Here is a 16,078-nt window from a genome sequence, read left to right as displayed (position 1 = left end):
TCAAGGTCAGGAGTTCGAGACCAGCCTGAGCGAGACCCCGTCTCTACTAAAAATAGAAAGACATTATATGGACACCTAAAAAAAAATCTATATAGAAAAAAAAAAAATTAGCCGGGCATAGTGGCGCATGCCTGTAGTCCCAGCTACTCGGGAGGCTGAGGCAGTAGGATCGCTTAAGCCCAGGAGTTTGAGGTTGCTGTGAGCTAAGCTGACGCCACGGCACTCACTCTAGCCTGGGCAACAAAGTGAGACTCTGTCTCAACAAAAAAAAAAAAAAAAAAAAAATTGTTCTTTTTCCTTTACACTCCACATTTATAGTTCTTAATCCTGGTCTATTTTGCTCCCCGCAGGGGATATTTGACAATGTCTGGAGATATTTTTTTGTTGTCATACTGGGTGTGGGACAGTATGCTACTGTCATCTATTAAGTAGAAGAAAAGGATGCTGTTAAAAATCTAAAATGCACAAAATAACTCCCTAGAATCCCTAAGATGTCCATAGTGCTGATGTTATAAAATCCTATTCTAACTTAATAGTTCACTTTAAAAATAGTAATCTGTGTTCTTGCCTTAAAATGATTCCTAAATTATATGAAATTTGTTTTTGTTTACAATACATCATTTGCTTCATTGTAACTAATATTTTTTTAAGTCTGTAAGAAAACTTATAGTCAAAAAATTGAATAGCAGCAACTGTTTAGCAATATCATTCTTTTAAAGTCTTTCCTCTGTTTCTTTAACTGTTGGAAGATATAATGAATGTTTTGATGAATATCATCATGTAATTTTATTAATTAAATGTATCTTTGTTAATCTATTTTATAGGTCTCTTTAGATGGAATATAATACAGCAGAAGTCTTTTCATCAAAAGGATTAATGCCTGTGTTGTCATTTCTGCAATAAAACAGGAAGCTAAGTGGTGGAGGCCACATACACTTCAAACCTGGATTCCACAATTCTACATTAAGTGCTGGAGTTTTTATCACTCTGCTGCAGGAAAGCCTTTGCCAATGCTTACAAGGAACTGTTTATCCCTGCTTCTCTGGGTCCTGTTTGATGGAGGCCTCCTAACACCACTTCAACCACAGCCACAACAGACTTTAGCCACAGAACCAAGAGAAAATGTTATCCACCTTCCAGGGCGACGGTCACATTTCCAACGAGTTAAGCGTGGCTGGGTATGGAATCAATTTTTTGTGCTGGAAGAATACATGGGCTCCGAGCCTCAGTATGTGGGAAAGGTAATGGCGTGTTTCTTTTGACCACCACTTGATAGGAAGGGGGAATATGCATTGTGTGTTGTGTATCGATGTTTTGCACAGGAGTTGAACGAACCAGTGACTAGAACACTGGCATTGAAATCCAAGAGACCTGGTTTATCTTCCTGACTCGATGGCCCGGGTAAGCTTTGGAATATCATTAATCCCCTCTTTGCTTCAATTCTCTGATTATTTTAATGAAAACAGTATTTTTTTGTTTCTGTCTTTGACAATCTTTGCTGAAGACATGAAGTTCAATACTCCAATGTCATTAAGTATAATTATAAACATAGTATAAGAGTAGTTATAACATATTACTACTCACAGCCAAACTGGAATTGTGTACCAACAAAAAACACAGAGAAAAATCACTAGGTATAAATATTATAAACTGATATTGGTATTCTTAAATGACCAGGATGTATTCTTTCTCCTTTCCCCTTAAAACATGACATACCATTTTTATTACGATTCAGAAGTATTTGATTTACCTTATGCTTTATAAATAATTTCTTTATTACATGTTTCACAAGCTATTTATAAAGCTATTTATGGCTAAAGTAATAAATGTTGGATCCCAAATATATACACAATCTTCAATATAGCATACAATTTTTTAAGTTTTATTGCAAGTTTGTAGAAATTTAATTTTTTATACAAAATTGTTGATGGCAACTGTTTCAGCACACTTAATGTTTTGCTGCTTATTTTTGTTTCATAAAAATTTTCACCCATGTCTAGAATAGATAGAACTTATCCATTATACCAAAACATTTTTAATTTATTTTGATTTTGTGAATTCATTTCTAAATTTTCTAAGAGATTTTTGTCATGGGCTTTTTTAAAAATATATATGTTCAAGAACAGTTTAAACTAAATCCAAAGGCAGAAATGGAAAACCATAGTAGAAAGAGTATTTGGAAATGAACATAGAAGATGAAAATTCTTGACCATTATATCCCCTCAGCTTTCTGAAAAGAGAAAAATGATGGGTCTTATGATTACAACGTTAAGTCAAACGAAGCATATTCATTCAAGATCTAAATGCTTTGTACCACATTTTTTTTTTTTTAATTTGCCTTGTGGAAATGTATTTAAAGGATGTTAAAGGATACAGTGAAGAAGGTCTTTCAATAGAAACTTAATTGAAAACAAACATACAGCCAGAGTTGCCACTAAGGCATACAGGGCCCCAGGCAAATACTATTTTACAGGGCAATTATCTACATATAAAAATTGAGTCACCCCAAATGAGTCTGTGAGTATCATTCTGGCAGTCCAATTTTCCAAGACCTTACCAAAAAAGAAATACAGTGCCCTTAAGCAGGACCTATCTCTTTCATAAGGTGCCTACTAGGAATCAGGGTGTGGGCATGTGGCCCTGGTACAACCCCATATTGCAATCCCTGGAGCTCCACAGGGCACACATGACCCCACACGTTGTGTTAAAGAGAGCCCAAAATGGGAAAAACGGACGCTGAGGCCTATATACTTCCAGCCCAGACCAAGGAGCCCTGATCAGGATTCCATTCTGAGGCTGCTCACAGATAGCCAAGGACACAGGAAGGGTCTTAGAAAATATTGAGGAAGACACTGCAAAGTATAAAAGTCCTCTGAAATTCCTGCACAAAGCTTCTGCTTATATAATTCCTCAGTATGATCGTGGAATATGATAATCACTAAAACGTTTCTAGGTAAGATAATTTCATGTACTTCTGGTACACTTGTTTCTTTTGATTTAATTTAAGAATGGAGTTTGAAATCCAAGATAAATGGAAGACAGCATAGCTCTAAAACTCTGCTTCATATATATTAATATTAGTTATCTCAATCAATTCTGTTTATTATAGAAGCTATACATCCTATTGAGGTTCCTGGCAAATGCTTGAAGAGAAGATATTCTCTGTATTTGTTTGTTTGTTTGTTTGTTTGAGACAGGGTCTCACTCTGCTGCCCCAGCTAGAGTGCAGTGGCATCATGATAGCTCATTGCAACCTCAAACTTTTGGGCTCAGATGATCCTCCTGCCTCAGCTTCCTGAGTAGTTAAGACTACAGGCATGCACCACCAAACCAAGATAATTTCTTTTTATATTTTTGTAGAGACAGGGGTCTCCGATGTTGCCCAAGCTGGTCTCGAACACCTAGGATCAAGCGATCCTCCTGCCTTGGATTCCCAAAGTACTGGGATTATAGGCATAAGCCACTAAACCCAGCCTATTTTTTGTTTTTGATTTAAGCAGATCCATAGACTTTAGTTTCTAGATTTGGAGGTAATAAAGATGACATTAAGTTGAAAAATTAATGAAATTTACTTTTATTTGACCCTAGATAAGGTAGTACTTCACCTCCCGGTGGACGTAAGTAAAAAATAATCTGTGAGATTGCTTATGCAAGTTCTTGTCTAATACTTTGAAATTCCATTTTTGTAATTGCTGTGAAAGAATGGAATTCATCCAGTTCATTTAAAAGTGTTTATAAATATGATTAAAAAGATATCACCTAACTCCAGCGAGAATGGCTTTTATCAAAAAGTCCCAAAACAATAGATGCTGGCATGGATGTGGAGAGAAGGGAACACTTATACACTGTTGGTAGGACTGCAAACTAGTACATCCATTATGGAAAATAGTATGGAGATACCTCAAAGAACTACAAGTAGACCTACCATTTGATACAGCAATCCCACTATTGGGTATTTACCCAAAAGGAAAAAAAATTGCTTTTTAAAAAGACACATGCACTCAATGTTTATAGCAGCGCAATTCACAATTGCAAAGATGTGGAAACAACCCAATTTCCCCTCATTACATGAGTGGATTAATAAAATGTGATATATGTATACTATGAAGTACTACCAAGCCAGAAAAAACAAAACAAACAAACAAACAAAAAAAAAAAAGCGATGCTCTAATAACTTTTGTAACAACCTGGATGGAACTGGAGACCATTCTTCTAAGTGAAGTATCACAAGAATGGGAAAAAAAAAAAATACCACATGTACTCACTATTAAATTGAAACTAATTGATCAATACCCATGTGCACATATAGTAGTAAAACTCAACAGAAATCAAGCAGGTTGGAAGGGAGTGGAAGGGCAGGGCAAATTCACACCTAATGGGTACAATACACACTATCTTGGTGTTGGACACACTTGTAACTTTGGCTCAAACTGCACAAAAGCAAATCATGTAACCAAAACATTTGTACCCCCATAATATTCTGAAATAAAAAAAATACAAATGAGTATTTAAAAAATAACAAATAAAAAATTCATAGGCTGTACTAAGAACATGGACTAGAGACTAGCAAGGTAAAAAAGAAAAAAAATCCAGAAACTCTGGACATAGAATTCCTCCATGTTTTGTCTTGTAGGACAGTCAGGATGAGAATACGCCAGAGTGAAACACAGAAGAATCTAAGTACTGAGATAAACAAAAGAGAAATTGGTTTCAACCTTCTTTAAAAGGAGAACTGGTGAATAAAGAGGTATATAGGTTCATAGTTATGATTAGACTGTGATATTTTTGCCATTAGACTGTAAATACCATGAGGACAGATGTAAGTCTGGCTTATCTATTCGAATGTTCCCAAGACGAGCACAGTGCCTGACGCACAGTTGACATTGAACTAATACCAGCTGAATAAATAAATAAATAATGTTGATTCATATTCCTCTGTTTTTAAACATCCATCTAGCATGCACAAAGCATTTTCTATATATATGAGTTTTACATAAAGATATTAATGTGTAAAGCATAAAAAATATGATTAAAAAGTGATGGATACTTCAATTATCCAGATTTGATTAATATACATTGTATGCCTGTATCAATATATCACGTGAACCCTATAAACATATACAACAATTATGTACTCATAATTAAAAATAAAAATTAAAATTTTTTATAAAAAGGTGTAATTCTAACATCTAACCTATTATCAAATTTAAACAGCATTATTTCCACCGGTACATGGCTCCACATTGGTAATGAGTAATGAAAACCCATGGTTCTTAAACAATGTATATTTCTAATGCAAATGAAACAACAGTTGCCAAGATTTCTTTTCCACAAGGAAACTAATTAAAATTTAATTAACTCTGTCTTGATGCTTCTAGATTTGAGAATAGAAATATGATAACATAGGGACCAATTCAAATCATTATATGAGTATGTAAAAACATTAAGTATATTGGCACTTCTGCTCTTTCTAGCAGGGCTTCTAGACTGCCCAAAGAAAAGTGAATTACTATAAATAATATAGAACTCAAGGCTAAGGAAAAAGACAAATGCAAAAGTGCCTAGCACAATAATCAACTGACTGCAGTTGAAAACTTGCACAATAGAAAATCCAAGTATAACTTTTGACCCCATAGAACTTAACTACTAATAGCCTGCTATTGACCAGAAGACTTACTGATACTATAAATTATGAATTAACACATATTTTGTATGTTATATGCATTATATACCATATTCTTACAATAGAGTAAACTAGAGAAAATAAATGTTAAGGAAATGATAAGGAGAAAAAAATATATTCACTATTTATTAAGTGGAAGAGAATCATCATAAATGTCTTCATCTTTGTCATCTTCACGTCATGTAAGCTGAGGAGGAAGAGCAAGAGGAGGGCAAGAGACAGTCTTGCTATCTCAGGAGTGGGAGAGGTGAGAAAAATCTACGGATAAGTGACCTCCACTGTCCACACCTCTGTTGTTGAAGGTCAGCTGTACTATCGTCAACTTCAAATTTGACTTTCTGTCTTTTTTCAAAAAGAGCATATATGGAAAAAATTAATTTGTATAGTTCCCGTTATTGAAAACTCCACTATTTTAGAGAAAAATTAAATTTTCTACATTCAACTCTAAAATAATGCCCTCATAGAAATTTATAGAGAGGACCCTGAGTTACTTAGTGGACAGGAGCCTCAACGATCATTACATATAAAGGAACAGATTTTAATATTGACAACTTTTCTAAGAAGACAAAACTGTGATGTTCCTCATAATGATGATTATTAGGTCATTAAATATGAAATGTCCAATTTCAAATCAAAAGTGTAGTTTATTATATCTCAAACAAGAAGCAGTACAATTAATCAAAGTATCTTAACAGTAGCTGGTTTATGCCAGCAGCAAAGAAGCCTAGAGAGCAAGTGGCAGTAAAATAATGAAAGGCGTTTTCCACAGCTTGTTGAGAATTGAGTAATTTTCCTTGCAAGAAGTGGTCCAAAGCCTGGAAGTAGTGGTAGTCAGTTGATGCAAGGTCTGGTGAGTGTGGTGGATGACAGAGCGTTTCCAAGGCCAGCTTCTCTAGTTTGAGCATCATTGTTTGTGAAACGTGGTTGAGCATTGTTTTACAAGAGGATTGGCCTGTCTCTATTGACCAATCTCAGCTGCTTAATTACCAGTATCCTCATCATTTCAATTGGTTGCAGTAGACATCTGCTGTAATCAATTGACCAGGTTTCATGAAGCCGTAGGGGATAATACCAGCGCTGGAGCACCAAACAAACACCATTAGGTTTTTTGGATGAATATTCGGTTTTGGACTGTGTTTCTGCACTTCATCATTATCCAACTATTGTGCCAAATGCTCGTGATTGTCAAAAAGAATCCATTTTTCATCACATGTAACTATATGGTGTAGAAGTTGTTTGCCTTTATGTCATGACAGCAAAGAAAGGTAAGCTTTGAGATGATTTCTCTTCCGACACACTTTTAATTCAGGGGTTACTCATCTATCCAGCTTCTTTACCTTGCTGGTTTCTTTCAAATGGTCCAATATTGTTTTAATAGTAATGTCAAACCTTGCTGCTAATTCATGCATAGGTTGAGATAAATTTGCTGCCACTACAGCTTTCAGCTCGTTATTCACCTTGGTCTCAGGTTGCCTATGTGGCTTATATTCAAGATTAACATCATTGATATTTCAAGCTGTCTGCGCTGCATTTGTTCCACAATGGAATTCATATTCAAAAATAACACAAATTTTTGAGATATCCATGGTTTCACAAAAATTACTCTAAAAAAAAAATTTGAAAGGTAATCACAAGCCAAATCATGTGTTTGAAAGATTGAGGATATACCTTCATAATAAAAGTGAAAAAGTGAAATGTCAGAGATTATCAACTGTCAAACTTAGCACTTAAAGAAATTGGACATGTCATACTTAATAACCTAATTTTTTTTTCTTTCTATACAAAGAAATCACAAGAGTATCTGGAGGTAAAGCCAATGCTTTCCTCAATTACACATTTTGGATTTGTTACAATACCTGGATTAGTATAAGGTTCCACCCTGTAAAGTAAGAAAGAAATTCATTTGATCTGCAAAGATTTTTAATTCAGATGTTAACAATTGGCTCAAAGTAACCAAAAGCAAAAAACCTGTATTATCGTAGACACTAACATAAAAATGCATAAGTGTGTATACATACACATTCAATAAGTTGGATGCTTAGACCAACATAGATAATTGTATGCCTATGTCTGTGTAGTATGAAGTTTTGTCATAGCCTCAAAGCTGTGTAGCAAGAAAATGCTACCTATTTTATCCTCAAAGAGTAATTTAGGAAATTGAGTTGTCATTTCAGATAAATTGTAGTTAGCAGCAATTCTTAAATTTAATTCTTAAGTCTAATTTGTTTAAAAGGGCAAAAAGATTAAAAATTGAAAGTTATATAAACCCCAGTTTCAGAGGCATCCATTTATTCAACATATTTTTGGTGAAGAATGCATTATGACTTGAGACAGATTAAGCCTTGTGAGGATGAATGTTAAGTATGAAAGTCTCTAGATTGCAATTATTAAAGGTAAGCTTTATTGAGAGCTTCCTTTGGGCACTGTTTTAATTGCTTTACAGACATAAATTTATATAATCTTCAAAACAGCAGTATGAGGGATATTACTGTAGCCCTGTTTTACATATCAGAAAACTGAGGCACACAACACTAACTTCCCCACGACTCAATACCCAGTGAATGCTGAAGTAACATGTTAAGACAGGTAGCCTAGCTGCATTGCACCAGAAACTATCAGAGTTTATTATCCTTTAAGGCTCTTAAGTACTAATAGTAATTTCAATATTCTATCAAAAGTACTATAATAGAGATACTATTAGAGGCTTTGACAACACCAGAAGGTCTATGACTATGTCCAGAAGATGGAGGAATCCAAGAAATCCTCCACAGGTGATGAAGCACCTGAGTTAAGTCTTGAAGAATGATTTGATTTTTCCAGAAGAGGTAGTCTGAGGAAAAGTTTTTATGAGCACTGAAGCTTGAAAGGTCAAGGTGAGCCTAGATAACCATATTTCAGCATTGTCAGAAAGTTCAAAGCCAAATGGTTAGAATAGGAAAAAATAGAAAGTGTGGGAAGGGTCAATTCTGATACCAAAATGAGTAGTATTTATTCTTAAGGGTGTTACTAGTCACAAAACTGTCTTGTTTGGGGTTTAATATCAATGGAATTGCATTTCTAGAATTATCACTCAGACAACCAATTAAAAGATGCACTGGCAGGGAAACAGGTACAGAGATAGCATTTGTAGGAGAAGATTATAACAGCTTTGCATAGGATGTAATGAAAGAAATGGTATATTAAAGTTGAAGATTATTTTTAATTTCAGAATATCACGGGGGTACAAATGATTTGGTTACATATATTGCCTTCGCACCACCAGAGTCCCAGCTACAAGCATGCCCATCCCCCTTACAGTGCATACTGCACCTGTTAGGTGTGAATTACCCATCCCCTCCTCCCCCCACCCACCTGCCCCACACCTGATAAATTTTACTTCCATATGGCCTATGTGTTGATTGATTAGTACCAATTTAATGTTGAGTACCTGTGGTTGTTTGTTTTTCCATTCTTGTGATACTTCACTTAGAAGAATGGGCTCCAGCTCCATCCAGGATAATACAAGAGGTATTTTGCCATTTTTTTTTTTATGTCTGAGTAGTACTCCATAGTATACATATGCCACATTTTATTAATCCACTCGTGTATTGGTGGGCACTTGGGTTGTTTCCACATCTTTGCAATTGTGAATGGTGCTGCTGTAAACATTGGAGTACAGATATCTTTATTATAAAATGTCTTTTTTCCTTTGGATAAATACCCAGTAGTGGGATTGCTGGACCAAACAGTAGTTCTACTTTTAGTTCTTTAAGATATCCCCACATTACTTTCCATAGAAGTTGTACTAGTTTGCAGTCCCACCAGCAGTGTATGAGTGTTCCTATCTCTCTGCATTCACGCCCAACATTTATTGTTTTGGGACTTTTGATGAAAGCCATTCTCACTAGAGTTAAGTGATATCTCATTGTGGTTTTGATTTGCATTTCCGTGATGATTAGAGATGTTGAGCATTTTTTCATTTTATTGGCCATTAGTCTATGTTCTTTTGAAAAGTTTCTCTTCGTGTCTTTTGCCCACTCTTTAATGGAGTTGTTTGATTTTTTTCTCGCTGGTTTTTCTAAGTTTTATAGAGTTGAAGATTTGAAAGGTAGAGAGATTAAAATAATTCAAGATCCATTTGTCATGGGAACATAAAGTATGAGACAGATTAGAGAAAAATTGTGGAGGAAAAATCTGCAGAAATTAGGGGACAATGGCAGGTAAAGAGTAAAAGAGAAAGAGAAGTAAAAATGACACAGATTTCTGACTTCTGTTTTATTAATATCCCTTATGAATTTGGGACTAGAATAAGATATAAGATGATCAATGCTAGACATTGTATATCCTTAGTTACTTAGAAGTACTCAAGTGACTTATATCATAGATATTTAGATACATTAATCTAGTACTCAGAACAGAGTAATTGGTATGCAGGTGGTAGTTAAAATCAAATAAGTGGGTAATACACTCTAGAAAAAATTATACAGAAGGCAAAAGAACCCTGATTTTTAATTTCAAAGCTGATGAAGAATTAGATAGATATAATTAGCAAGAAGTAAAAGGCAAGCATTCATGGCAGATAAACCAAGAAAACTTTTAAGAACAGGAATGACAAAAGATGTTAAAATCCACAGGTCAAATGAAGTCTCTGCTGCTGTCAGATTAGCCTCTCAGCAATGGCTGTAGCCAGATCAGCCTTGGTGAGTGGAAGTCCATGTTGCTAAGCCTCTGTATAACCCCGTCCCTGCCACCATTTGCCACTTTTTCCATGAGTCCCTTGGATAATGGCAGGAGTGGCTGGTGAAAGAGGCTGAGTGGTATCCACAGAATGGATCAACCTATCCACTTCATATTAAAATCCTCCTCTGCTCATGTTACTTTTTTGTAAATATTCATCTATCTTCGTATTTTTTGCACGGAGAGGTCTATCCATATACCTCTTATCTATACTTCCTTGTCACTAATTTTCCAATCATTTCCTTCCAAGTCCCTGAGCACCCAGCCAAATCATTGGCCATAGCCCTTGAATCAATATATAATCACAAGTCTGGCATATTCTAATTCTAAGCAATATGACAAACCAGGTGTACTGCTCAAAGTTCTGCCCACTGGGAAAATTTCCCTTCACCACTGTCTTTCAAAGATGTCCCAGAAAGGCTGTTATACTGCAGCTGACCAATTTCTGGTGGTACTTGTCTACTAAGAACTGTATGTAAGCCAGGTCCAAGTCTTCTTTTTGTCTGTCAACTGATGCAAGAAATACATCATGAGGCCATAGATGAAGGCTGAGACAGAGAACACAGTGTAGCAGGAGTCGGGGACCCTAGGCATTTGGCCACTTCTTCATATAACTTACTTGTTCCTTCAGGGCCTGCTTAGACCTGACTTTGTATATACCACTTTTACCTGATGATGGAGTAGTGCTATGCATACTCAACTCTGGGGCTTGCTGGGCCATACAGCACCCAGTTCATGATCGCCAGCTCAGGTCACATGATAAGTTTGTGTACTATGGGTAATGCTCAGTATTCACTAAGGCCCAGCAGCAGACCATAGGCTGTTTCTCAAAAGGAGAATGGATATCCACAGAGGATGACAAGGCTTTTCCCCCAAATCCTACAGGCCTGTGCTGCAGTTCTCCAAACTGAACTAACAAAAGACTCCAAACAACTTCTCTATCTACTACTGACACTTCAAGCACCATTGGATTTTCTGGATCATATAGCCTAAGTGGCAGAACAGCTCGCACAGCAGCTTGGACCTAGTTCAGAGCCTTCTTTTTTTGTGGGCCCCGCTCAAATTTAGCAGTGTTTTGGGTCATTCGTTAGGCCAGAGTAACACACCAAAATGAGAAATATGTTGCCTCCAAAATAAAAACATAAAAAAAATCTCTGAGGTGCTATGCCTTTGGGGAGGCTGTAGGAGGGGTCCCATGCAACAACTTATCCTTCCCCATAGCAAAGATATCTCAACATGCCCCACATTATTGGACCCCTAGAAATTTTACTGAGGTAGAAAGTTCTTGAATTTTTGTCAGATTTATTTCCCTCCCCCTTTGTAAGTAAATGTTTTATCAGTAAGTTTAGAGTAGTTGCTACTTCTTGCTCACTAGATCCAATTAGCATAATATTATCATTGTAATGGATCTGTGTAATATCTTGTGAAGGAAAAGGTGATTAAGATCCCTGTGTACTTAATTATGATATAAAGCTGGAGAATTAATATGGCAATGAAGTTATACTGCTGACCTTGCCAGCAAGAGGCAAACTGCTAATGATAGTCTTTACCAACAGAGATGGAGAACATTTATTTTCCATATCAATAGCTACATACCAGGTACCAGGGGATGAGCTAATTTGCTCAAGCAATGAAACCACATCTGGTACATCAGCTGCAGTTAGAGTCACCACCTGGTTATGATAATCCACTGTTATTCCCCAAGGTACACATGTCTTCTTCACAGTCCAAATACGAGAGTTAAGTGGGGGTGAGGTGGGAACCACCGCCCCTGCATCTTTCATCCTTGGAGGTGGCACTAATCTCTGCAGTCTCTTCAGGAATGCATTATTGCTTTGGTTTATTATTGTTCTATCCAAAGGAGAGTTTTGGTGGCTTCTACTTTGCCTTTCCCACCATAATAGCCCTAACTCCACGCATCAGAGAACCAGCAAGGGAATTCTGCCACCTGCTAAGCATTATCTATTTCAATTATACATTCCAGAACTGGGGAAATATCCACAGAATGGGTTGGAGAGCCACTGGCCCCACTGTGAGACAGACCTGAGCTAATAAACTCCATTGATTATTTGGCCTCCATAAATCCATATGCTATCTGGTGGATCTAGTGATCATTTGAGTCTTCTGAAATTAGCATCTATCCAGAGTCAAAGTCCAAAAAGAAAAATAGAAGTAACATGATAGCTACAATTGCATTGCAAAAATAACTTGTCTATTTGAAATTTCTTCTGTTTTAACACTTAATATTAGGATGACATTTTGACCCATGTGTATAACCTTTAAAACCCAAGAAAAATGCAAAGCCAATTATGTAGCTCATGCCTATAATCCTTGGAAGGCTGAGGTGAGAAGATTGCTTGCGGCCAGGAGTCATGACCAGCCTGTGCAATATAGTGAGACCTCCATCTCTAAAATAGAAGAAAAATTAGGCATGGTGGCTCATGCCTATAGTCCCAGCTACTTGAGAGGCTGAGGAAGGAGGATTGCTTGAAGCCAGGAGTTTGAGGCTGCAGTCTGGGCAACAGAGTGAGACCCTGTCTCTAAAAAAGAAAAAGAAAATTGTATCACAAAATTATACTTTCATAGTTAAATATTTTTAATAGTTCAGTTCTCATGGTATAATATTTATTTATCTACTTATTTACTTATTTGGTTCTTGAGTCATGTAGTTTTTGAGAAGCCTATAATGTAGCTTTCGTTGTGCAATTTACTTTTAAGTGTAAGCTTTTAATATCAGAGTGGTTCCTGTTCATTTGAGATTCAAGGCTCATAACACCAACTCAATCTTCCTAGAAGTATGTCTCAAGCTCTGTCTAATGTGTTTCACTACTGTCATTCAGATATAATAGTCTCCTTCTGAGTTGATAGAAATGGGAAAACTCACATCTTATTTTAAAAATGCAGATAATAGGATATCCTGACATTGCTTGGTTATTTCAAATCTCATGCATTTTCTTGACTCCTGGCTCTCTTACATATCTGAGAATTTTTGCAGTGTATTCAAGTGCCCTAAATCAAAGCTTTATCTCTAATTCATTCTGCTGCCAAATGGGTTAACCTTGTTGCTCATCAAAGCATCTTTAGCCACCCACTTTTTCTTTAGCAAACGCTGGAAGGAGCCATTTTAGCTCTTTTTTACAGCCTTTTTAGGTAAGCCTGATATTTAAATGCACACCTGATTCTTAGACATATCACTGAATTTTATAGTCTCTCTCAAAACATGAGGCTATCTTTGAAATCATCATCTTTGGCTATGATTAGATAGCAATACAGTTAAGAGGAAAATTACTTGAAATGGAATTTGAACAAAGAAATGACACAATATACTAAAGTTCCTGTCGAATAGTTGATAACCATTGTATGCTAGTTCTCTCTCCTTTACAATTTATTTCTTGCTTGTAGTTGTTCCATAATATGCTTGTTATTTCCTAATAGGTATACCATAAAGGTTCAGTGTGTTTATTTTAATTGAATTGGCAAGACCTTGAGTGGAATTCAGCTGTCTTTAAATCAATATATGAATCACTAAAGCCAGCATCTCAAAAATAACATGAAAAACATTTAAGATTTGAGGACTGTGTTTTTCTTTTTCTCTTTTTTTCTTTCTTCTTTCTTCTCCTTTCTTCCTGCTCTTCTTCCATCCTATGTCTAATTAACTTTCAATGCTACTTTTTCTATTAAACACATCCCCGACTGTAGTTACTTAAGCTAGGATAAGCTTTGATTCTAATTCCCGGCCTTATGATAATTAGCCAATGAAAGCACTTAAGCATGTGTGTGTCCATCCATGTGACTAACATAGTGGAGGATCACATACACAAATTATATTGGCACCAGAAATATTTTAAGTGAATTTGTCACAAACCACATAGTATAATTAATGTTTGTGTGTATCTGTGTGTGCATGTGTCATAAATCCTTTCTCTGAAATATTAGGTAGATTCTTTGGAAGACAGTGTTCTCTGTGGGCTAATATTGTTGAAATTCTACAACTTGTATATTATACCAGGTAATAAGAGATAAACCCCAGTAGAATGATTTGAGAAGAGTCCTGGGAAAGTCCACCTGTATAAAAAGATAAGAGAGAAAAATAGGGAGTATAAGAAGTGAGCTCAATGATAATGATTTCAAATTTAATGTTCTCGTCTTCTAACAACATTGAACTCATGAATATGTGTCATGGTTATTCCACTCAAACCTGTACCTGAAATGTGAAAATATCCTTTTGGTAAAATTTAAACGTAGTACATATATTTGAGAAACATTCTTCTTTCCTGACTTTGAAAAAAGTGAAACCACTGGTGTAGAAAGTACCATCTATGTATGTTTTATTGTTCATGAGGCACAACACAATTTATTGATACTGACATTTCATCAATATACTGTATAGCTAATATATGAAATTACTAATAGGAAAGCATATTTTTTCTACTCCTAAAATTTCCCATAAAGATTACACAAGGACATTTTCTATGTGATATATATCAGTGTAATCACCTTAGAAGGGACTGTTAGTACATACTCATTATTAAAGAGTGCTGTTGCTTTTTGCTGTTTTATGTCAACTGTCAAGAACTGTCTTCCACAGTTGCATGGATGCCAGAAAAAGACATGAAATGCTTTGGTCAGAGAAAAGGAACCTTTTTCACTCACAGCACAGCAAGCAGCACAATCATCAGCATAATTAAGTCAGTTCCCATTTCCCCCAAGTAACATCGGGGCAAAGTAGGTAGGCCCAGATGGATGCCATTACATGTAGAGGGTTGCATTACAGGAGAGGACCCCTGATAATTACTGTCCTTTATTTTGGAAGGAAACACTATCTTTTACTATCCAGTAAAAAAAAAAAAGTGTCTGCCCTTTGCTTTGAGAGAAGACACAGCCTCAGTTTTTCAAGGTTGTATGCTATATAAACATCATTGAAAATATAGTCTTGATAAAAGATTCCAGGCTTTCTATACAAAACTTGTAGTAACATGAGAGATCTATGATGAATTGTCTTCTGACATTATATAGTGTGTTGATTTACTAAAGCAACACGGAAGAGTGTAGTGACTTAGTAAAGTTAGAAGCAATTTGAATATCTTCCTCTGTCACCTAAATGAATTGCTTAGTCAGTAGTTAAATGAGGGCCCCTTCTCTTTTTCTCTTTTGTTGTTTTTAAGTAACAAAACAATCATATTCTCCTAGAGCTCATATCCTTTTCCATTCTGAATCTTGGACTTAGAATTATAAATATAAAGAAGTGATGAATCTGAAAATATGAAGTCCCAAGTCTATTCTCAGCCCTCAGTGATGCTGGTCTCTACAACTTAACTATCTTCTCAATAAGTACAACCTTTACAGTGTACACACGTTTTTCTCATCTAAATGATAGAAGTTAACTTATCTTTCAGCTACTGTATATGAATAATTGTTTGAAATAAGTCTCTCCATAATTAAACTGATAATCTCATTCTTTAATAGTTAAGAATTACTTTTTCTATCATAAATGGTAATTTAGTATAATAAGGAGTAGAAGCTTTATATAAAATTAAATTTTTCCTTATTTTTCTAAGTATTCAGTGCTATTGAATTTTGAAATAACGTGAGACAATTTGGAAAGAGTTACATGATTTTATGATATTTTCAGGCATGTACCATAAAGAATATGAGATTGTAATTCAAAATGTTGCTTTC

At 35.6% G+C, this 16,078-nt stretch overlaps 1 protein-coding gene across 2 annotated transcripts in view; it reads left to right on the top strand.

Moving 5' to 3' along the window:
* Positions 1 to 1,010: 1,010 nt before the first annotated feature.
* The window catches only part of CDH12 (cadherin 12), a 256,507-nt gene continuing 241,439 nt past the window's right edge, over positions 1,011 to 16,078 (top strand). For both annotated transcript variants that reach the window (XM_069492504.1, XM_069492503.1), the window contains exon 1: positions 1,011 to 1,241. In XM_069492504.1, the coding sequence (XP_069348605.1) occupies positions 1,011 to 1,241 (231 nt within the window). The remainder of the gene's footprint in view (positions 1,242 to 16,078) is intronic.

The sequence above is a fragment of the Eulemur rufifrons genome, chromosome 17 (assembly GCF_041146395.1).
Source record: "Eulemur rufifrons isolate Redbay chromosome 17, OSU_ERuf_1, whole genome shotgun sequence".
Classification (NCBI taxonomy): domain Eukaryota; kingdom Metazoa; phylum Chordata; class Mammalia; order Primates; family Lemuridae; genus Eulemur; species Eulemur rufifrons.
The sequence above is the reverse complement of the archived record's forward strand: the minus strand, read 5'-3'. Positions and strand labels throughout refer to the sequence as shown.